Source organism: Schistocerca piceifrons, chromosome 7, assembly GCF_021461385.2.
Source record: "Schistocerca piceifrons isolate TAMUIC-IGC-003096 chromosome 7, iqSchPice1.1, whole genome shotgun sequence".
In the NCBI taxonomy this organism is placed as follows: Eukaryota; Metazoa; Arthropoda; class Insecta; order Orthoptera; family Acrididae; genus Schistocerca; species Schistocerca piceifrons.
Genome location: NC_060144.1, coordinates 431,379,630 through 431,404,794, shown reverse-complemented (window position 1 = coordinate 431,404,794; position 25,165 = coordinate 431,379,630). Strand labels below are relative to the sequence as shown.

The 25,165-nt window shown below is 40.4% G+C and overlaps 1 protein-coding gene across 3 annotated transcripts in view; it reads left to right on the top strand.

The window, feature by feature from the left end:
* The window catches only part of LOC124805316, a 149,425-nt gene that overhangs the window by 105,527 nt on the left and 18,733 nt on the right, over positions 1-25,165 (top strand). For all 3 annotated transcript variants that reach the window (XM_047265832.1, XM_047265834.1, XM_047265833.1), the window contains one exon: positions 23,337-23,516. In XM_047265832.1, the coding sequence (XP_047121788.1) occupies positions 23,337-23,516 (180 nt within the window). The remainder of the gene's footprint in view (positions 1-23,336; positions 23,517-25,165) is intronic.

Here is a 25,165-nt window from a genome sequence, read left to right as displayed (position 1 = left end):
CAGGGAGAATGAAACCCAAGTACTACTTATCTGATAAGCAGACATTTAGTATTCAGTTCCATTAAGCCCAGCAGTGGTGGAACACTACATGCATCGTAAACTGTCACAATGGTTAGAGTCCACAGGTAGAGGCACGTCAGGTAACAGTAGCTGAAAGAAAGAGATCACCATCTGGGGGACTTCCCATTACGGAAATTCCCATGACTGGCCAACAAAATCAGCAGTGCTACCATTCCAAACACCCTCGCTGGATGTAGGTGACATTATTCCTATTAAATCCCTATCTTCCATGTGCATGTCAAGTGGAGTTACTAAACAGCTTCTCACTTGAACTGGCAAAGAGGGCTAGAATCTGCCTACCCAGTATGGGGGAGCATGATGCAATGGAAGAAATTGCCAGGACCTGGGAGACATCAGTATGGGAGGCACTTAGAAGACATTCGAGACCACTGACGACAGTGGTGCCTGTTCTGGCACGTATTGCAAAGGCCCAGAGACTATTGGCAGCAAAAGCATTCTTGCAGAACGTGGCAGGTCCAATGATTCAATCGTTGGTGAAGTCAGGTTGATGTATACAGGTGTGACCCGCAGCTAGTGGTAAAAGCGGGCCAAGCGTCTATCCCCTGTGACCTGGAAGTGGGGGGTAGTGAAGTCCAGATTGATCTACACTGGATATCTGGAAACCTGACTGGATATATTGCAGAACTTGTGGAAGAACTGGATTACGCCTAAACGTCTTAGCTATGTTCTGCAAATTTATTGAAACTCATAAAGCCATTGTCCAGTTGGTTGTGTAACTGAAAACAAACAATGTCATGGCACTCATATTCAGAATGCGGACTTGCCAGAAGGTGAGACAGCACCTGCTATCAAAAATCATAATTGCATAACTTTTTAAACACTACGTGGAGGCCAGTGCCATGCCAGCCTCATTTTATATCAATTACATTAGTTTTTCCTCCACGAACTTTGTTTCATAAAGCATAAATTGTGGGAAAATTACAAATATGTTGACACAAAATTGAGTGGAAATTAACATTATAAACATGGGAAATTTGATGGGAGCAACAAAGGGTGTAGTAAATGGAGGGAAAATATTAATTCCGGAAACATAAAAGCAGGGTTATAATGTATATTGACACAGTCCCAACTTCATGTTCAAGACCAATATCTTCCATAAGTTTTCACCAAGAGGCAACCAAAAATATGCCTTCGCTAGACTGATATTTGAGAATTGTTTATTTCCCAAAAATTTAGACAAGTGTTTATCTGTATAAAGGGTCATTCTGTGTCTAGTCAACACAATTTTGACCAAAAATTTACCTTTACCTCTCAGATTTTGATGAAACTTTGTGTACCCAGTGTCCCCAAACAGTTATGTATGAAAACCATAAAATCTCTTTTTTTTCCATAGTTTAATTAAAAATTTATGAAGCCTTGAATCTTAAAATTTTCGTTATAAATTTCTACACCCTGGAGTAGTAAATTGCCATTTTCTCCTGAACCAGATGAGATACAGACCTGCAAAATGTGTCATTTTAAAGCTCTTTATAGAGGCTTTCATTTGGCATGCAACAATATGGTGTTTATATTACAATCATTTAAAAAAATTATTTAAATTTGAATTTTATGAAAAAGCCATATTTTAAAAATTAAAAAAAAAGTCACAAAATTTCCTTGCACTATACTCTTACACCTCGGAAAGTTTCATTTTGGGATCATCATGGGATCAGGTCATACTACAAGAATTAAAGCTGGTGTATTAACACATGCCCGAATCACGTCAGGTGAGACGTATGACACCACATTGCAAATTGTGCCACTACATCATAAAATTTGTGGCATCCTGTGTGAACAGTAGCTCACAGTGTCCCTGCAGAATGTTAATTTATGTGTACCTCTGTTTGCCTTTTGAACACACTGATGTATTTTTTAAATTCTACATTCTTCCTATTTGATTTTAGTAACTTTCAACACATGTTATGGAAGACCTAAAAATTGTGTTCTAGCAGCCCCCTGTGTTACATACGTGTGTGTGTGTGTGTGTGTGTGTGTGTGTGTGGGCGCGCGCGCACCATTCACCAAAATTTGAAAATACGATGCGCGTGCGCGCGCAGGCAGAGGTGCGCACGCGCACCATTCACCAAAATTTGAAAATACGTGGTTGAACTCAGTAACAAATGGAGAAATATAGCCATATACACATTGTCTTGCAAAGGTTCTGTGCAATCCACCATCAATAGATTGGCAGTGGGGAGACTAATTCATGCTCTGGGGATAAGGAAATCAAGACCATACTTCAGAAGGCATTCGAAGAAAAGCTGAAAGACGATGTCACCTTTCGACAGTGGATTTCTGTGGATGGGTGTAAATTAAAACATTACAAAAATCAACTAAAGAGTTCATCAATTTATTTGGAAGTAAGCTATCTTGGTCCATCATGACTTTATTGCAAAACAAAGTTAGTGAACTGCTTATAGATGTTGACTCTGAAATTATTGGTATATCAGAGCACCACTTAAATAATTTAACAATTCGGGGGCTTCCTTTACCAGGATACAGGTTAGCTGCCTGTTTTTCAAGGAGTTCCTTGCAGGGTGAAGGAGTGGCTATGTACATAAAAAACAGTATTCCATTTGAGTCCATAGACGTATTATGGCACTGCACTGAACAGATATTTGAATGTTGTGCAGGGGCAGTTGAATTTAGTGAAACTAAACTTCTAATTGTTGTTGTTTATAGGTCCCCTAATTATGACTTCAGAGCATTTCTGCTCGAGCTAGAGAGGGGTCTAGATTCATTTTGTAGGAAGTGCCATAAATTAGTTACATGTGGTGAATTCAATATAAATTTTGTATATGATGGTGCAAGAAAAAGGATGTTGGTAGATCTCATAAATTCATATGATCTGATGCATGTTGCGTTTTTTTTCTAACTAGGGTGCAGGGGAACAGTAGCACAGCCATAGACTATCCATTCTTCAGTATTAGATGGGCATTCTGTTGGCAAAAGAGTGAATGGCCTTTCAGACCATGATGCACAAATTTTAACACTAAAAGGCATTAGTACTGAAACAAATGTCGTATTGAATTACAAACTATGTAGGAAAGTTAATCCAAAAGCAGTAGAAAGTTTTTTAAACCATGTCAAGGAACAAGAGTGGCAGGATGTTTATAGTGCTGATAACATAGGTGATAAGTATAATGCTTTCCTTAACACATGTCTCATGCTCTTTGAGAGTTGCTTTCCTTTAGGACATTCTAAATGGGGTACTAGCAGTAATAGGCAGCCCAGGTGGCTGACTAGTGGGATAAGGATATCTTGCAGAACAAAGTGGGAATTACATCAAAATGTTAGAAGTAGTCACAATCGTGCTACAGTAGCCCGTTACAAACAGTATTGTAAGGTGCTTAAAAATGTTATTAGGAAGGCAAAGAGTATGTGGTACGCAAATAGAATAGCTAATTCACAGGATAAAATTAAAACCATATGGTCAGTTGTGAAGGAAACGTCTAGTCAGCAGCACAAGATCAACGATATAAAGTCAGTTCTCAGTAAAAATATTTTTGTTACTCATAAATCAGATATGTGTATACAGTATTTAACAATCATTTTCTGAGCATTGCTGGTGAATTAAATAAAAATTTAGTTTCTACAGAGAATCATATAACTTTTTTGGCAAATGCCTTTCCGAGATTGATGTCTGAAATACTCCTCTGTGATACAGACAAAAGGGAGATTGAGTCAATAATTAAATCACTGAAGACTAAGGACTCTTGTGGTTATGATGGCATGCCTGGCAGAATATTAAAGTACTGTGCTGCACATGTTAGCCCTGTATTTAGCCATATTCGTAATTTTTCCTTTAGGAATGGTAAGTTTCCTGAACTATTAAAGTCCTCAGTCATAGAGCCGCTTTATAAAAAGGCAGAAAGGGATAATGTAGATAGTTTTAGACCTATTTCCATGCCATCAGTGTTTGCAAAAGTTATTGAAAAGGCTGTGTATGTAAGGATAATTAATCATTTTATATCACATAATTTGCTATCAAATGTACAGTTCGGCTTTAGAAGTCGTTCAGCAACAGAAAATGCTATGTTCTCTTTTCTCTGGGAGGTATTGGATAGGTAAAACAAAAGGTTTCGAATGCTTGGCTTATTTTTTGATTTAACTTAGGCATTTGGTTGTGTTGATCACAAAATATTGCTCCAGAAGTTGTAACATTACAGAATACAGGGAGTAGCTCACAGTTGGTTCACCTCTTACTTTAGCAACAGACAGCAGAAGGTGATTATTCACAATGTTGAGAATGGCTGTGATGTGTGGTCTGAGTGAGGTACAGGCAAGTGGGGGGTGCCCCAGGGATCAGTGTTAGGGCCACTCCTGTTCCTTATTTATGTAAATGATATGCCCTCTAGTATTACGGGTAACTCTAAAATATTTCTGTTTGATGATAACACTAGCTTGGTAGTAAAGGATGTTGTGTGTAACATTGGCTCGGTTTCAAATAGTGCAGTTCATGACCTAAGTTCATGGCATGTAGAAAATAAACTAACGCTAAATTACAGTAAGACTCAGTTTTTACAGTTTCTAACACACAATTCAACAAAACCTGACATTTTAATTTCGCAGAATGGACATTTGATTAGTGAAACTTACCAATTCAAATTTCTAGGTGTTCAGAGAGATAGTAAGCTGTCGTGGAAAGCCCACATTCAGGGTCTTGTTCAATGACTTCTTGCAGCCATTTTTACTATTCAAACGGCATCTGATGTGAGTGATAGTTCAACATGAAAATTAGTCTACTTTGCTTATTGTCATTCGCTTATGTCATATGGTATTATATTTTGGGGTAATTCTCCCCATTCTAAAAGGATATTTTTGGCTCAGGAACAGGCAGTTCGGGCAATAAGTGGTGTAAGTTCACGAACCTCTTGTCGACCCCTGTTCACAAGTCTGGGTATTTTGACATTGGCCTCTCAATATATATATTCCTCACTGTAATTTCTTGTTAACAATATTAGCTTATTCCCAAGCAGCAGCTTTCACTCAGTTAATACTTGGCAGAAATCAAACCTGCATTTGTATCGGACTTCCTTAACTTTTGTGCAGAAAGGTGTGCAGTATACTGCTGCAACCATTTGCAATAAGCTACCACTCAAATTCAAAAATCTTAACAGTAACCCATGTGCTTTCAAATATTAACTGAAGAGTTTCCTCATGGGTCACTCCTATTCTGTCGAGGAATTCCTTGAAAAATTAAGCTGATTCTTGTTGTATTGTTGATTGCGTTTACTTAAACTTATGGCTTGACTATTTTCATATTCGTAAACATTTATTTTCATCTGCTTTTATGTTGTAGTTTCACGTACTGACACATTCCAAGACCTTGGAGATTTGTTCCTCATTTTGGTTCTACGGAACTTGACGTGTAAATAAATATTTTTTTTAGAAAAACTAAGTTCTTTTATGAAACACATTATAGAAAGCCTACAAGATTCGCAGTTTTCTGTGTATTGCGATTTTTCTGAGAACTACTCATTTTTGGTGCAGGATGAGGTCCAGAGGTATCATTAGACAAGTCAGCAAGCCACTGTTCACACATTTGTTGTGCACTACAAAGGAGAAACAGAAACAGAGTATCTCAGTTGTGTTGTTATTTCAGACTATCTTGAACATAACGCTGTAGCTGTGTTCTGCTTCCAGAGGACTCTCATTGAATTCTTGAGAAAGCACTTTGAACCTAAGAAAATTACTAATTTTCTGATGGTGCTGCTGCTCAGTACAAAAACAAGAATTTTTTTAAAAAATATTTGTTTTCATCAAACTGATTGTGGCGTAGAGGCTGAATGGAATTTTTCAGCAACTGCTCATGTGATCAAGTTGGTGGCACAAAAAGACATTGGCAGCATGAGAATGTTTGCAACATCCATAGGAGGCTCAAATTCTTACACTTCGGCAGCTTTATCAAATGGGCCATGGAAAACATCTCAGAAATACATTTTACATTTGTAACTTGGGACCAATACATAGAGACAGCTACATTTTTAAACAGTCGCTCAGCAAAGGTTTAACAATTTCAGTGGCTCAAATGGTTCATGCATTCACTCCTGTAGTTTCAGACAGCAAAAATCTTTGTCAAGATATTCTCATATGGCTCAAAGTTCATTACAACAGTTGATCGTCAAACCCCAAGAAATACTGTCATTGACAGGTAGAAACGGGTACATAACTACAGTATATAAAAACAAGTAGTGGCTTGTATACATTTTGGGGAAATATGAAGAGCAACTAAAGGTGACACTTCTTGATCCATATGGTTCATCTCCTTCTTTTGCATATCCCGAGAAGCCAGATGTTACGTGGATTCGTGTGGTGGATGTTCAGTGTAAGATGAACTTAGTGACTCCAACAGGCTGAATGTGCACCTTGCCTGAAAATGACATGGTCAAAAGCAACAGAGCCTTTACAGTTAATTCTAATTTATAAGAAGTTGTGATAGACACAGCTGTTCATAAATGTCAGTGTTTTTACATTAATTTGGTGATTTTGTAATGTAGAACCTCTGTGAAAGTCGTTTTTCACACAACACATGGAAATTGAAAATTTTGCAACATGTGAACCCATGATGATCCCAAAATGAAACTTTCAGAGGTGTAAGAGTATTGTGCAAGGAAATTTTGTGATTATTATTTTTTTCAGAATTTTAAAAATACTATTTTTTTTAGAAAATTAAAAATTAAAGCTTATTTATTTTTAAAAAATGTACATTTTAACGTGGTCGTATTGAATACCAAATGAAAGCGCATCTAAAGCGTTTTAAAATGACACATGAAGGTGTGTATATTGCCGGGTTCCACAGAAAATAGCAATTTACTATTCAAAGGTGTAGCAATTTTTAACAAAAATTTGAAAATTCAAGGGTTAATAAATTTTTAATTAAATCATGAAAAAATTAATGGTTTTCATAACTGTGTATGGATACTAGGTACACATAGTTTCATCAAAATTTGAGAACATCAAACTTAATCAGTGTGTTGATTTGACATGGAATGACCCTGAAGTAAGAGATAAGAAACTGTATTCACTTGAGCATTAATTGTTTGGTTAAAGTACCCCTACAACCAACTAAAGCCCCCTTCCCGCTGCCCCAAGTCTCCTGAGCACACTACCATGAAGCCTGCTGAGTGGGAAACAGAACTTGTGATTGCTGTAGTCTGTCTAGTTCAACCTTAACCTCTTACTTAATGGCCAATGGAATTGGGTGGGCTCTGCATAATCTGGGACTTACTGTAGGCTTCAAGACAATGTGGGCTTGAATGTCAACTGCTTTCCCCGAACATGGCTCAGTGGTGCAAATTGGATATGAAGTGTATCAGTGGCAGCACAGGTTACAACTGAACGGGCACCAATGAGATGGAGAGAGCACTTCATGAAGTAATGAAAATCCAAAAGTGGGATGTGTGGCAGCATTATATATATTCTCGACTGACAGATCTGCCACAACCAGAAATGGCGATGTCTGGGACAACTAGTGATAATTGACTGTCAGTTGCATATGCCCTAGAAGGGACGCCTCATGGTGGCCATACACCCACAACTTTGATTGTAATTCACTGAGTGGGGGAGTGCCCATACTAAAATTTTTATACTAATCTGTAACTCAGACTGAGACAGAGGTATTTAAAAGAAAAGTTGCTGGAATATCTTGCACTGCTGCATATAACAAAGTTCTACATGGTACCAGAACCTGATCCTGACCTGAAATATTTATCATCAATTTTAATGGGTTGGTGTCACTGCCTGGTGCCTGCTGTGCTACAGCAAACTTCTGTGATGTGACCTTTGTTAAACACTTACAACACTCATATCCATTATGTGGACACCTCCATTTGTGATACAAGGAAAACCAGTCTGATCAACTGAGAAGCAAAAATGTAGCACTGCAAATGGCACTAGGTACAAGCACAAGATTGACGAGAACACTGCTAAGTGGTCATCGCTGAACTTGTTTACCACTTTAGAGCTTGTTACGGAAACCCAAACAGGGTGGAGTTCCTCCACGCCCACACCAGCGTGATGGCCAACACAAAAGGTCCACTGCCATCTCTGCATATTGGTTAGTTTTCACTAAGTGAGGTCTCACAGGATGTGGGTAATGCGATGTTTACGTAAGTCTGCTTATGATTAATCATTAATACGCACTCACCTGAAGATAGATTGGGTCAGAAGTTGAACAAAGAGTATCAGTTTGAAGGGCACAGGAAAAAACAGTGCCAAGGCAAGGGCCCGGGGGAAAAAACCTCTGCAATAGCTGGGTCACATTGTAAGAGCAGTAGCCGTTTTCTTACTGCCTTAGACAGGTCATTCAGAGGTAGATTTTGTTAGTAGTGGGTAACATGCAGGCAGATACCTTTGCTATTGTGAAGCAGTGTTACTCGGCATCTGCAGTTGGATACAGGTGTTGACTTCTCAATCAGCATCAGCGTACCTGTAACAGTTGGGTTCATCATCTGTTAGTGTCCAATAGGTCATATGTTGGATTATTAGTGTAGGGTAGCATTGGCGGTTTGTTTGTGTGTTAGTGTGTGAGCTTTCAGCTTCCATGGGGTAGCCTGTTGGTCAGCTGTGATAGCAGTTGGCATATCCAGTCAGTATGGCTTATGTGCAGGGGCTTGCCGATGTTGTTGCTTGTGAGTCTGTCTTAGCTTGCCATAGATGTTTATGCCCTAGTTAGCAATGTCTTTGGCCACTTTTGCTTCCACTTATGGTTGAGATCATAGTTTCTCATAGTAAGGACCGTTCGAGCATCTTGAGTTCCTGTTTATGGAAACCCAATGCACTGTGTTGTTATGACTTTGTGCCAGATGTGGAATGTGGAAGTCCACTGGAAAAAGTTTCTTGTGCTACATCCAAAATTTCAAATACACGTGCAAATCAACCAGGAAGGAGTTAGCCTGTCATAAAGCCTGTGTGTGGATATCCTTAATATTCTTATTTAGTGGGTAAGCGAATCACTACATCCACATGTGATTTACCACCCTCACATGTAAATCTACAGTCTAAGATGCATAACTTACAGCACGTGATTTGCGATGTTGTAAGAATTGTAGCCTTTCCAGCACTACATGTATTTTGTTGGAAAAATCTGCAGATAATAAAGATAATACATCAGACAACTGTAACACCTACAGATTAGACAAGGGGCTAAATTCTGAACCAAGTAATATAACTGAGGACTCTTAGAGACCAAACAGGGCTGTTGGTGATCGGGAGGTTTAATCTCACATGCCTGAAAATGTAGTGCAAAGTGCTTTTTGTTGTGACTCGCCGATTATTCAAAGTGCCGCCGCGCAATTACACACGTCCTCTACGTGCGGCGCTGTCTGCCAGCCATGCAGCAGCTGCGCCACCTAAGCGGCCAGCCGAGCAGCGGCCGCTAGACTGAGACTCAGTGTTTAATCGAATGCTGACTTGTTCACAGGTCCACTTACTCAGTGACTTATATGTGTTGTTGTGTTGTCCGAAATATATGTGTTAAATTTGAAGATTTAAGAATTGCCGTTGACTCACAGGGTTCCATGGCTACTGTTGAGCAGCTCTTGCAAAATCTCCTTGAACAGCAAACGCTTCTAACAGCGGCGATTCGCGATTTCGTCGCGGTGTCAAATGCGGAGCGTTTCTCGTCGTTGGCTGTACCTCCTTTTCCACCTTACGACGAGACGGCGGAAGACTGGTCTGATTATGAAAAACTTCTTCGACAGCACTTCTTGGCATTTCATGTCACGGACGAACAACCATGTAAGTCTCTGTTCCTTTCCTGGATTTCACCTCAAATGTATCGGTTGTTGTCGCAATTGGCTCCTCTGAAGGATCCTGCGTCTTTGTCCTTTGCTGAAATGTGCTCCCTTCTGTCTGTCTATTTTCAAAAGCAAACGCATGTGGTAGCCTCTCGTGTTGCCTTTTATCGTTGTCAAAAACAACCAAATCAGTCCTATCGCGCTTGGGCTGCTGAACTTCACGGCCTCAGTCGAAAGTGTCAATTTGTTACTGACGTTCACAAAGAATCCTATGCCGATTCCATGGTACGGGATGCTATTATCTGGTCGGCGCTCGACAAAGAAGTTCGGCAACGTGCCCTTCAGTTGGCGAATCCGACTCTAGATGAAGTTCTCTCCATTGCGCAGTCTTTTGAAATTTCTCGCGCCGCTGGGGCGCAAATAGAAGCGTGGGGAGACGTCCGGGAAATACAACCTCTGTGCACTGTTGACGACGCGTGCAGCGTGTCCCCGCCGGCTGACGTGGCCGCAGCACGCTCCCACGCGCAGCCTCGGCCTAGCCGTAAACAACCCACTAAGAAACTGCAGCAAACTCCCCGGCAACTTCCTTCATGTCCTCGGTGTTTTACGAAACATTCACGCGAGGATTGTCCCCAACGTTGGGCTGTGTGTCACAATTGCAAAAAGAAAGGTCATGTGTCTTCTGTTTGTAAATCCGACCGCATACACGATGTTCATGAACATGACGCTGTTTCTGATTCTGTGTTGTCTGTCAATTGCACTTCTTCCCTTTCAGGGAAGTTATTCCTCACTGTCCAAATCCTTGGTCGAGATGTTCGCATGCAAGTGGATACCGGTTCTGCTGCCACTATAATTAATTCTCAGACGTATCTTCAGCTGGGTTCTCCACTCCTGTCCCCTGTCACTCGGCAATTACGGACGTACAATAAACAGAAGATTTCTCTCTTGGGACAGTTTAATGCTGAGGTATCTTACAAATCCGTCGTTGGCACTGTTCCCATATTTGTGGTCGACCAGAGCAACGCAGAAAATCTTTTTGGTTTCGATGCCTTTCGCGTTTTTGGGTTCTCTATAGATGACTCTGTCAATATTGTCTCTGACGCTATTCCTTATGCTCAACTGGATTCCTTGTCGACGACATTTTCGTCCCTTTTTTCTCCTGGGTTAGGCCGTGCAAACGACTTTGAAGCTCATATCACGCTCAAACCTACTGCTCGGCCTAAGTTTTTTCGAGCTCGGCCCATTCCTGTGGCCCTTCGTGATCGGGTAAAACGGGAGTTGGATCGTCTCACTGCTTCAGGGGTCTTGCTTCCTGTCACTTCCTGTGAGTGGTCCTCTCCTGTCGTTGTAGTTGCTAAGCCCAATGGTGATATTCGTCTCTGTGGCGATTTCAAAGCCACTGTAAATGCTCAATGCCTCATCGACACTTACCCTATGCCCCGTCCTGAAGAACTGTTCACTAAACTCGCTGGAGGACAGTATTTTTCTAAAATTGACCTGTCGGAAGCTTATCATCAACTTCCTCTCGACGCTGCTTCCCGGCAGTTTCTGGCCCTTAACACGCCTTTCGGCCTCTATCAATAACAACACTTGCCATTCGGGGTTGCTAGTGCCCCTGCTCTTTTTCAGCAATTCTTGGAACAATTATTGCTCCCTGTCCCGGGGTGTATCAATTACATGGACGACATAGTTGTCACTGGCTCCACCACTGAAGAACATCTTCAAAATCTCCACACACTTTTTAATGTCTTACAGACTGCCGGTCTTAAGTGTGATCTTCAGAAATCACAATTTTTTCAGCCATCTATCACGTACTTGGGGTTTCAACTCTCTCGGGATGGTATTCGTCCGCTTCAACACACTGTTGCTGCGATCGATGCCCTTCCTCGCCCTACATGTGTTAAGGAACTGCAGGCCTTCTCGGGGAAAATAGCATACTATCACAAGTTTTTGCCATCTGCGGCGTCGGTGGCTCAGCCGTTGCATCGCCTGTTGCATAAAAACGTGCCTTTTCACTGGTCCGCGTCATGTGACGCGGCTTTCCGGAAATTAAAGACTATGCTGAAACAGGCCCCGTGCCTGGCTACTTATCGACCTGGCCAACATCTTGTTCTTGCCACAGACGCCTCTCAATATGGGGTCGGTGCAGTCCTTGCGCACCGTTTTTCTGACGGTTCGGAACAACCCATCGCTTATGCCTCCTAAACGCTCACGGATGCCCAACAAAAGTATTCTCAAATTGAGAAAGAAGCTTTGGCCATCATTTATGCTCTTCATAAGTTTGGTGTTTTTCTCTATGGCTCAAAATTTCATCTTGTTACGGATCACAAACCACTTGTTTCCTTGTTTCATCCATCAACGTCACTTCCCGACAAGGCTGCCCACCGCCTCCAGCGTTGGGCTCTTTACTTGTCCCGTTTCAATTATGAGATTCATTTCCGGCCAACGGCTCAACATGCGAATGCTGATGCTTTGTCTTGCCTTCCCATGGGTCCTGATCAGGCATTCGATCGGGACGAACTTTTGTGTTTCCATCTGGATGTTGCCGAGCAGCGGGTTGTGGACGGGTTCCCCATCACTGGGGACAGGCTGGCGGCTGCTACGGGTTGTGACCCTACCCTCTCCCGAGTTTTACGCTGTATTCAGAAGGGTTGGCCAGATCGCCCGTCCGCTAAGACTTCTGATCCGTTGTGGAACTACTACACTTTGCGCTACCGCCTCACGGCTAGGGATGGTGTTATCCTCCTCTCCACTGACAATGCTTCGCCGCGTGTTGTGGTACCTGCGTCTTTGCATGCTTCGGTCTTGCGCCTCTTTCACCAGGGGCACTGGGGTGTGTCTCGCACAAAATCTCTGGCGCGACGTCATGTGTACTGGCCTGGCATCGACTCTGAAATCGCACACATGGTCGCTGCCTGCGGCCCTTGTGCGTCACAGGCCGCTGCCCCGAAGTCATCTTTGTCACCGTGGCCTTCGCCTGAGAAGCCCTGGGAGCGCATTCATGCTGACTTTGCGGGACCCTTTTTAGGTACTTATTGGCTCCTCGTAATTGACGCCTACTCTAACTTTCCTTTCATTGTCCGTTGCACGTCACCTACCACCGTGGCAACCACCAGTGCTCTCGCCCGCATTTTTTCTTTGGAAGGCCTCCCCTCTACTCTTGTTACTGATAATGGTCCGCAATTTGCCTCTTCCGACTTTGCGGATTTTTGTGCTCGTCACGGTGTTAGGCATGTCACGGCCCCGCCATTCCATCCACAATCCAACGGTGAGGCTGAACGACTGGTCCGCACATTTAAGGCTCAGATGCGGAAACTTCTGACTTCTTCTGCTGCTGATGATGCGCTTCTCCAGTTCCTGGCGTCTTACCGTTTCACCCCCATGGGCGATCACAGCCCGGCTGAGCTCTTACATGGCCGACAGCCCCGCACGCTACTTCATCTTCTGCAGCCCCCCACCTCACGGCCGCGGGTGCCTTCACTTGGCCGGTTCACCGCCGACGACCTCGTCTGGGTACGGGGATATGGCAGGCAGCCAAAATGGAGCCCGGGCCGCATCTTATGACACTGTGGCAGACGCCTGTATGAAATCCAGACGGACACGGGTGTTGCAGTGCGTCATTCGGACCAGCTTCGGCCTCGGGTGCCAGCAACGCCTGTTCCAAATGCCGCCACACCACCTTTGGCTCTACCTGATGCTCGGGATCTTGGCATCTCTCAATACTCACAACGCAGCCCTCTCACCGTCATCGCGATGCCAGCACCAGAACGGACGCCACCAGGAGACGTGCCCATGCAGGAACCGGAGGACCATCCTCTGTCAGAGTACATCTACTCGCCTCCTCCTCCAACGGACGCCGACACATTGCCCATGTCTCCTGTCATATCAACTGGACTTGCCGCAACAGGCAGATTGGTGCATGGAGTCCCAGTAGATTCGACCCCTACGTCTCCTGTCATCTCGACCCGTTATCATCGGGGACACTTCCGTCCGTACGGGAAGCCTCCTCCTCGAGACTTTACGGCGAGTCAAACAACGCCTATGGACGTTAGCCATCTCCAGGACACCTCCATCAAGACCAGTGCAACCATTTCAAAGGGGGGAAAAGTGTTGTGACTCGCCGATTATTCAAAGTGCCGCCGCGCAATTACGCACGTCCTCTGCGTGCGGCGCTGTCTGCCAGCCATGCAGCAGCTGCGCCACCTAAGCGGCCATCCGAGCAGCGGCCGCTAGACTGAGACTCAGTGTTTAATCGAATGCCGACTTGTTCACAGGTCCACTTACTCAGTGACTTATATGTGTTGTTGTGTTGTCCGAAATATATGTGTTAAATTTGAAGATTTAACACTTTTGATAAACTTCCCATTCTTCTTGAGCCTCATTAAATGGCTGAAATACTGGACTGGCTGGCAGTGGCTGTGACTGTTGCAGAGGTGAACTAGTTAGGTACGTGATCAAGTTGTGATGACAGTTTACATATTTCTGCCAAAGATCGAGAAATCGGACATCCTTAGTAGTGTTTGGTTACCCAAAACTGTGACCATTTCATTGCCAATGTTATAATTGTCACTTAGGATCAACGATGTTTACAGAATACAGTTAACTTCTGTAACAATAAATAAAAATTGCCTATTCGTCCATAAACCAAACAGTAATAGTTCTCAGTGGTATGTTCATCTGAGCCACAATATAAATTAATGTGACATAGTTCTTGATTAAGTTGAATAAAGTCCATTCCCCTACTTACCTGATGAGCATGCATTTAGTAATCAATGTTCCATTAAGACTAGCAGTGATGTAAATCACAAGTTCATAATTCATAGCACTTGGTAGGACATGTTCTGAGGCATCAAGGGATCACCAATTTAGTATTGGAGGGCAGTGTGGAGGGTAAAAATCGTAGAGGGAGACCAAGAGATGAATACACTAAACAGATTCAGAAGGATGTAGGTTGCAGTAGGTACTGGGTGTTGAAGAAGCTTGCACAGGATAGAGTAGCATGGAGAGCTGCATCAAACCAGTCTCAGGACTGAAGACCACAACAACAACAACATGCACACAAAATCGTCATCATAACAGTGATGGCTTGAATATTTAAGATAATGATACTGATAGCCGTAATACAAAATAAAATTGTTCTGCAATATCAACTGCATTATCTAAAGTATAAAGGTAATGAGAACATAATTGCTTTGTGGTTTGAAGAAAGTCAGGTGGATTTGGTTAACTTAACCTGCCAATGTGTGGTTGTGTGTCTTAGTTGGTAAGTGTCAGACTACAAGTCCAGAGGTCCAAGGTTCAATCCTCAATCAGTCTGAGGATTTTTCACTTATCACTTGTTTCACTTTTGGCACTGATTTGCTTATGTAAAAAATGCCAAGTTGTGCTGTGGTTCAAAGCCCATGTTAAACTATAGATACTCCTATAACTGGCTATTGTCATTTCAGGAATACTATCTCCACCAGTATCGTGCTTATTAAAACACTGCCAGGTTCAAACCAGCCTTCATATTGAAGAGAGCTTTGTCGTATTCTCCTGTTGGGTTTTATGAACAGTTTAGACATATGTGTGTGTGTGTGTGTGTGTGTGTGTGTGTGTGTGTGTGTAACTATAGTTATATAATACTTAGAAGTTTCAAATTTTGGCTGACTAGATATTTCAGATATCTGAATTTTGTCTTGTTGAAATAAGACTTAACCAAACCAAAAATTGTTCACTTACTTAATTGTCTCTTTACAGTCACATAGTAATGGGACTCTGTCTAAATACAATGGACAAAAGATTTTCATCTGCCATCCTGTCAACATTATTAATTATTGTTCAATGTATGTTCTGATTGCAGCCAATAAAGATGGCACAATGCTATTTCCAATCTTCAAGTGAATATTACAAGTTAGAGAAGCTAACTTATCATGTTCACTTGAAAGATAGAGAAGCTATCACATGTCCATGAGTGTCAAGCGAACTCAACAGATTCACAGAAGTGTACAGTACTTTGGGCTGCAACATAATACTCATTATTTCATCTTTAACCTGTTCTGCCTTGTTTGATATATTACTGCATGTCAGTTTCACAATTGTGGCTAATTCAAATTGTGTCAAAAAATTGGACATAGTGTTCAAATTATCGTGAAAAATTCTTCTGCTGGTTCTTAAAAACAGACAGTGTCAGATGAATTCCCGCAGAATGTTTTAGACTCTGTGTTTGACAATGGCACTGAGCATAGGTTGGAACTTTCACCATATGGCCAAGGTAATAAAAATCTGAAGACACTCTCACTTGTAGAGTAAAACTACCAACAAAGCAAATTATACACAAGCTTTGGCAGTTTGTATATACATTAATTTCTAACAGTCGTTGCAAGTTTAGACGGATGCACTTTGGATTATGAACAATTCTTACGTAATTACCTTAGGGGTTTAACATCCAGTTCCTGAAAGTTCCTGGCAGATTAAAACTGTGTGCTGGACCAAGACTCGAACTCGGGACCTTTGCCTTTCGCAGGCAAATGCTCTACCAACTAAGCTACCCAAGCACATCTCACGCCCCGTCCTCATAGCTTTAATTCCGCCAGTACCTTGTCTCCTACCTTCCATATCAGTGCACAGTCTGCCGTAGAGTGAAAATTTCATTCTATCCAGTTCCTGGTTTCTCCATTATACTGCTTACATTTGAATTCAATGTTATTTTATCCCAAACACCTAGAGACAAAAATTTTTGCCATACTTAAAATTTCAGAGTTAGTTTCCGGTTAGATAATGCATCAAATCCTAATATGGAAAACACAGTGCTTTTGCAGTACCAGCATCATTCTGCAATTTTACCATGTGAAGATGATTGATCTGATATCACTATGCATGCACAGATGTGGTTTTAAACGGGAGAGCTCATTGTACTTTCGCCAGTCTGTCCCAAAATATCATGGCTGCAAGTTATTGACGTCAGGCAGTTTGCCAAAAATTTCGTGGCACCATCTAAAACCAGTTGTTCATCATTCTTCATGTAGAAAGAGCACAAATACCTCATTCATTCAGTATATTAATGGATTTTCCTGGAAGAATGAAGATTGTAACAGTAACAAAATGAGAAAAGTTCATTCAATATATTAATGAAGAATAAATACTGTAACAGTAACAAAATGATAAAAGTATTTGTGTGTGTGTGTGTGTGTGTGTGTGTGTGTGTGTGTGTGTGTGTGTGTGTGTGCATGTGAGAGAGAGAGAGAGAGAGAGAAGAAATAGTACAGGAAATGAGATATGTAAAGTCTGTCAATTATTGAAGTTTTTTGGGTTTTGATCTGTTTAGAATTATTTGGAGTTTCAAGAAGGGAGCCAGTGTTAAAGAAGGAAACTCAGGAGAGACAATAACACCATGAACTGAGAGATTGTGTGAGAGCTATATTGTGGTATGTGTATGCAAGAAGACAACTTACCAGAAGATAATTGTACTCTTGCATGTGGTAGCATTTTTTTGTGATCTGCTTCTGATTATCTGATTATTTCACATCCTAGAGCCAGAACTGTGTTGTGTAACAGTAGCCAAAATGATGATTTTGTTATCTTTTCAATTCATTACATGTGACAGCAGATGACTAGTATGATGAAACACGATACTTGGTAGAATAAGGTAATTTCTTTTAATTCAAAGTAAAGCAATGAATTTTATTTTTAGATAATTTTTACTTTTCTAGTCACTTTAATTTAGTTCAAGTACTAAATTACTCAGATTCATGTTTTTTACTATTACTATATATCGAACTCTGAAATTTTAATTTAAAACACAAGCAGACATTATTATACTAATTAGAAAAATGAATTGTGCATAATAAACCACAGAACAACCAAAAATCGTGTATTTGCATATAGTTGTCAAAGATTCTCCACGTTAATTTGGCTTGCTAGTATGCTACTGTAGTTATGAAGTAGTATAGAATTGATTTCCAGTTTCATGATGTTTCTGCTTCACTAATTTTCATTCTTATTTAATTTTATTAATAATTCCTTTATGTATAAGCTTATAATTCCAGCACATAGCCAAACAATGTCATTGTAGTACAGCTTTCATCTTTTATTATTTCCCCATTTTAAATATGTCTTTAACAATTACAGAAAATTTCCAGTGATTAATGTAAATGCCTCAGAGTGACAGGGAATTGTTCCCATTGTCCGAACCCATAGTGTGCTGTATCTGTTGTTGTTAGACTGGTTATTGTAGTAAATCATACCATCAAACAAAAATGTGAAGTGTTGTCACCAAACTTACAATATTAAAGCATCTGTTTTAAAATGTACCTCTCTGTTGAGAACTCAAGGACTTTAAACACCAGTAAGCCACATCAAAAGTGGGAAATGAAAAGAACAATACAAAAGTAATAGCAACCAAATACGAGGGTGGTTTGAAAAGTTCTCGTAATCACCAAGAGAGGTCAGCTCTAGCGCAAAGAGTTGTTCACGAGATATTCATTGGCCTGTTGCCTGTAAACGTGTGCCACATCAGTGCTCTTGGAAGAAGAGGGCTGTGGCAGTGACATGGCTCTGTTGTTGTTCCCACATAGTGATTTGTGAAGATGGAAAAAATCGAGATTCGAGCAATGATTAAGTACTTTGTAAAGAAAGGTATGAAAGCAAAGGACATCAATGCCAATTTCCAAAAAAACACTGGGGGACTTTGCTCCTTCATATTCAACTGTTGTCAAGTGGACAAATGAATTTAAATTTGGTCGGGAAAGCTTAGATGATGATCCACGCAGTGGTCGGCCAAGATGTGTCACTATTCCAGAAATCATTGCAAAAGTGTACAAAATGGTCATGGAGGATCACCGATTGAAAGTGCGTGAAATGAAAAAATTGTATGCAAGATGGGTGCCGTGACTCTTGACACTGGATCAAAAACGTGTGAGGATGGACATATCAGAAAAATGTTTGGCCCATTTTAGGAGAAACGAACAAGATTTTTTGCACTGGTTTGTGATCACAGATGAAACTTGGGTGCACTACTATACCCCAGAGACAAAACAACAGTCAAAGTAGTGGAAGCATGCTGATTCTCTGCCACCGAAGAAAGCAAAGACAATTCCTTCGGCGGGAAAGGTCATGGCATCAGTGTTCTGGGATGCAAAGGGAATTCTGTTTGTAGATTATTTCCCCACTGGGCAAACAATTACTGGAGAATACTATGCTAACCTCCTGGACAAATTGCAACGAAAGATACGCGAAAAAAGGCCAAGGTTAGAAAGGTAGAAAGTCATCTTCTATCAAGACAATGCGCACCCAAACACATGTGCCGTCACCATGGCACAATTACATGAACTAAGGTATGAATTATTGCCACACCCACCTTATTCACTTGATATGACTCCATCAGGCTGCCATCTCTTGCCAAAACTGAAAATTTTTCTTGGCGGACGAAGATTCACTTCAAACAAAGAACTGATAGCCGGAGTTGACAACTATTTTGCAGGCCTGGGGGAAACACATTTTCGAGACGAATCAAGGCACTGGAACATCGTTGGACCAAGTGGATTAATCTACAAGGAGACTACATTGAAAAATAGAAAAGTTTCCAAGAATTTTTCAACCCACCCTCGTAAAATTTTATGAAGTTTCCAATAGACAGTTATTTTTACACTTTTGTTCATTAAACAACATACCATTGGTAAATACCAGAACCAATACATCAGCAACAAAGTGCAGAATGTCATATTTCCTAATGTTACATAATTTAAGTTTAGCTAAGTATTATAATGTAATATGTGTTATGAATGGTCATCAGGCAAGGAGCTAAGGCTTGTAATGCATAGTGTAAAGTGGTTCTTGCTTTGTGACTGGTATTGACATTATTAAAACTTAATTTTTCATAAGTCAGCCACAGGGACTGCATTGCCTAATACAGCAAGCTGTATACATCATAATTTAAACTATCTAGTGGACAACAGAAAAGTAGCTGTGGTGCAAAGGCATTACTGTGACACTCTTATTATGTATGATTGTGTTCTACACTACTAGAAAATATGCTGTTCAAGCCATACTAAAATAGCTAATGCACGTGGCCACTGGATGCTCTGTGCGATTATGTACTTGCAGTAACTATTTGTTGTGTGTGCTGCAGCCTCCTCCCCCTGTAAGCCATAAACCACAGCAAATGCAGGTTTAAGCTGATAAATACAAAGCATCTACGCAGATAAACTTAAAAATGTTCTAACAAAACCAGAACTTCCAGTCCATTGTTGCAGAGTGACCCCTTTCATATCTTGATCACCCTTGCACAATCTAGTAATGTAACTCCTTTCAGTCTCTGTACAGTCTAACAGTGAACCTCCTTTCAACATCTTATTAATGTGGAGCCATTCATCAACTGTAACTGTTACGTGATACCACACTGAGGAAAGTCACAAACAGTAATTGCCACTGTTGCACACTTGTTCTTGGTCACAAGTGCCTGCATGTTGATGTTCCTTTGGGTGCAACAGTACACATGACTATCTGTGCGCAATTTAACTTTATGTTAAATTTAACAGCTAGTAAGAGTTATTATGATTCTTCCTGGTTCTGGGTAATGCACTTTCCGCCAAATCTGTGAGCACCAAGTTCCAGAACATATCAATTTTCGCATTATTGGGAAACGTACCTTGAGGTCATTTTAATAATTTTATAAATTATATAGGAGCTTCACATGGTGGAGGGAGGAATGGAAAAATTTAGGAATAAATAAGTAGAAATGAGCAAGGCTTTGTTCTCTTCGCAGTATTACTTAGGAATTACTATGAAAAAAAGTGTTCCTGGCACATAAATAATATGTGTGAGACTGTTCATCAATGGTCAGTTTATTAAAAGCCAGTAATACATCAGCAGTAAATATGGAGGAAAATCAAATGAAAACACTATCAGAAGGAGGAGCCACTGGTTCCGAAAGCTTGCGTATTTAAATACTTTTAGATTTCTGTTGCCCTGCCACCACTTGGTGACTAGATTTTTTACCTTTCAATTACATTATATTTTCAAAAATTGATTATTTTCATTGATAAATAAAAACACAGATGTATTAATTACTCTTGAGATGCTTAGACTAACAAATTCGTGATGAAGATCAATTTGAATACTTACACAGTGAGAAATGTCATATAGTTGAACTGCACCCTGAATCAGGACTGAAGCTATTTTTGTAAAACTGAATCACTCTAAAAGACCCAAAAAGATTCACGGTGGGAAGAAATTGGAAGCATTTAATTTTAACTGTTAATGTATCCACTTGAAATTTTTAAACCCCAGGTTAGTAAGTTGAGCTTCGTGACACGTAGTTGCTGAAACTGTCACAAGGTTTAATGCTGGCACAGCACAGAATTAATGAAACAAATTAAGTGTTCAAATTTAAGTGTTTGAGACCAGAGCTTTTAGAGAAAGTAAATTACTAGCCACTATAGTGACCATCATGGAAATAGGCAGATGAAGGTCATCTGTCCGCCCCCGGTAGCTGAGTGGGCAGTGTGACAGAATGTCAATCCTAAGGGCCTGGGTTTGATTCACGACTGGGTCAGAGATTTTCTCCGCTCTGGAACTGGGTGTCGTGGTGTCCTAATCATCATGCTTTCATCCCCATCATCGCGCAAGTCGCTGAAGTGTCATCAAATTGAAAGACTTGCACCCAGCAAACGGTCTACCCGCCGGTAGGCCCTAGTCACATGACATCGTAATCGTGAGGTCATCTCACCATCTTACAGAATTTCCAGTTAAAGATAATTTCAAATGTTAGTAAAAATTCCAAAATAATATTAAATGTTTCTGTTTTTAGTCTAGAATGTGATAGAGTACCTTACAAAAGAAAATTCTTGCCAGCCATGACAAAAAAATAAATAAATAAAAGCTAACATTACAAGAAATTTTATTTTTACTTCAACCTCTAGGAAAAAGTATATGAACAATCTCAAAGTTTATAGATGCATGTGATACTTACTTTGTCTTGAAAACGTAAAAGTATTCTGACATAAAAAATAAAATACCATAAGAGCTGTGAAACTGTTTTTTTGTATAACGAAACAGTCATCACTGGTGAATTTGCATTGTGTTGAACCTTATAGAAACATCCAGTGAGAAAGTTGTGTAGAGGACTGTAACATTAATTTTAGTAACATTTGAGACATCATTATTGTGTTATCACCAATGAATGCAATGTCTCCTGGTATCCTACCTCCCCATAAAAATTTTATTTACTGCTGTTCATCTCTGCACCATCACCCAAAACACCAACACACACAACACAAAAGCAACTGCAGGAACTTTCAGGCCATTACTTCTGTTAAACCCAAACAAGACATATTTATTCATATGGTTTTGTGTATAGAAACATCCAGTGAGAAAGTTGTGTAGAGGACTGTAACATTAATTTTAGTAACATTTGAGACATCATTATTGTGTTATCACCAATGAATGCAATGTCTCCTGGTATCCTACCTCCCCATAAAAATTTTATTTACTGCTGTTCATCTCTGCACCATCACCCAAAACACCAACACACACAACACAAAAGCAACTGCAGGAACTTTCAGGCCATTACTTCTGTTAAACCCAAACAAGACATATTTATTCATATGGTTTTGTGTAACCTAAATTTTACCTAAGTATACTACAAGACTATTGTCCTTAGCATGCAACAATTGCATTGTTCACAAAAACTTAGCTCTCGCTGATGCGGTGTCTCAGAATGCCATTAAAAATTCTTGTCCCTCATTAAACTCTCTGAACCAACAACATATGAGTGAGAAGATGCCAGACAGGTGTCTCTTAGCCAGAATAATTAATTTTACCCTGTATTTTTCTAATCAGTGGATACCCTCCTGTGTCGTCACAACCAAGCACAATTTTAGGCACCAACTTTTTGTTAAAATTGTCAATGTCCATAGATTTCTGTTCTCATTTGTAACCTTTTCTCAAAGAATGAAAACACTTCCTCATGTCGGGAGTTTCTGCTGATGTCACTGCAGTGTTAATATGGCATACAGCCAATTTGGAAATACCATAAGATATGTATTACTCCTGGCTTTTACACCATTGGCCAGATCAGTGTAAAAACTTCAGTACATTTGATACGATAGTTTGAGTTTGTTTTCAAACGTCTTTGTCACTGTTTATGCAAGCTGATTGGAATAGCAATACAAACAGACTTTTGCTCTTGTTTATGCTCACTACAAAACACGAGTCAGTGCATGTTTCCTTGGAAAACTGAAATCGCACTTGAAAACACAATATCATGTGGGAATGCTGAACGTAAGTTAGTGCTAACCTTCATTGCTACAGTACGTATGTGGCAACAAAGCTGTGAAATGGACAGATCAGAACGATTCGTATCTGAAGATGGCACACAGTGGGTATGACATTGAACTACCTATTTTCATGATGGTCACTATAGTATAAATTTGTTTGGAACTGGAAATGGGTAGCCACTCTGCTTATCCTTTGTGATTACTGTGATATACTTTTTCATTTTTCATGTAATGCAATCCTGAGTTGAGGCAGTCATTTATATTGGTGTCTGATTTTTAGGTAGATGTCATGGCAACAGATGGAGAGCCAGCTGCATTTGTGAGTAAAAGCCTTCGTGAAATGCTGGAAGGTTTGCATAGACGATCCCAGCAACTTGGAATGCCAGCAAATGGAACTGATTTTCTGAAACTGCCACCACCATATCCGTCACTACCACCAGAACCTGGGGGGTTGTCACAGGTAAGGGCAAGAAAAAACACACATTTTTCAAATACATGAAATGGAATTCAAAATAATCAATGGAACTATTTTCCTTATAATTTATGATATTAGAAGAGCATAAATTTCACTCTACCATTTTCATGGAGAACCACATTTTTTAAGTCAGCAGTTATTTAGGTGTGTGATGCAAGACTATCACTTACTTTAAAACTGATATTGTCAGGGTTAAATGATGTGCATGAGTAGAACAAAATACTTTTGCCTTAAAATGAATGTATTATTTCTCAGAAGCGTAGATAATGATTGACAGAATGTGCTTCCATACTACTCTGTAGCAACAGGGTGACTATGTTGGACAAAGCATTACAATTACCATCTACACATGTATTCTGCATGATGGGAGAACACAATGGGGAAAAGATATCCATATAAAGAGTACAGAAATGAGAGGGAGGTTAGGAAAAGAGAGTTGAAGAAGGGAAGAGAGAAGAAACAAATTCAAGCAGTAAAAAAGGGAACATATAAAAGCTACTGATGAAAAGACCAGGCAAGAATTTGTAGATGGAATGAAATAGCTGGTAACAACATTTACTTAACTTGCCATGCACCTGTAAATTAATTGGTGAATCGTACATAGCAGTGCAAAATAATGATAATTCATTGGGTTGGTTAGTAAGTGTGAGGCTGCAAAACCAGTTGTCCACGATTCAGCATCTGTTGGTCCTAGGATATTTTCTGTCACTTACTGATTTTTTTTATCTACAGCAATAATTTTTTAACATGCAAAATTCTAAATAGGAACCATGGTTTGGAGACCACTCTAAACTGTAGGACCCCTCCTATAACTGGGTGGGTAAATGAATTCTGAAATCTGAGACTGACAAGGGTATACAAAGGAACAGCAAAATGTAGGTAAGCTTTGTATAGTTAAGGTAGAGGCTGTTGCTAAGAATATGGTGTTGTTGTTGTTGTTGTTGTGGTCTTCAGTCCTGAGACTGGTTTGATGCAGCTCTCCATGTTACTCTATCCTGTGTAAGCTGCTTCATCTCCCAGTATGTACTACAGCCTACATCCTTCTGAATCTGCTTAGTGTATTCATCTCTAGGTCTCCCTCTATGATTTTTACCCTCCATGCTGCCCTCCGATACTAAATTGGTGATCCCTTGATGCCTCAGAACATGTCCTACCAACTGATCCCTTCTTCTAGTCAAGTTGTGCCACAGACTCCGCTTCTCCCCAATTCTATTCAATACCTCCTCATTAGTTACATGATCTACCCATCTAATCTTCAGCATTCTTCTGTAGCACTACATTTTGGAAGCTTCTATTCTCTTCTTGTCCAAACTATTTATTGTCCATGTTTCACTTCCATACATGGCTACACTCCATACAAATACGTTCAGAAACGACTTCCTGACACTTGAATCTTAACAAATTTATCTTCTTCAGAAACGCTTTCCTTGCCATTGCCAGTCTACATTTTATATCCTCTCTACTTCGACCATCATCAGTTATTTTGCTCCCCAAATAGCAAAACTCCTTTACTACTTTAAGTGTCTCATTTCCTAATCTAATTCCCTCAGCATCACCCGACTTAATTAGACTACATTCCATTATCCTCGTTTTGCTTTTGTTGATGTTCATCTTATATCCTCCTTTCAAGACAC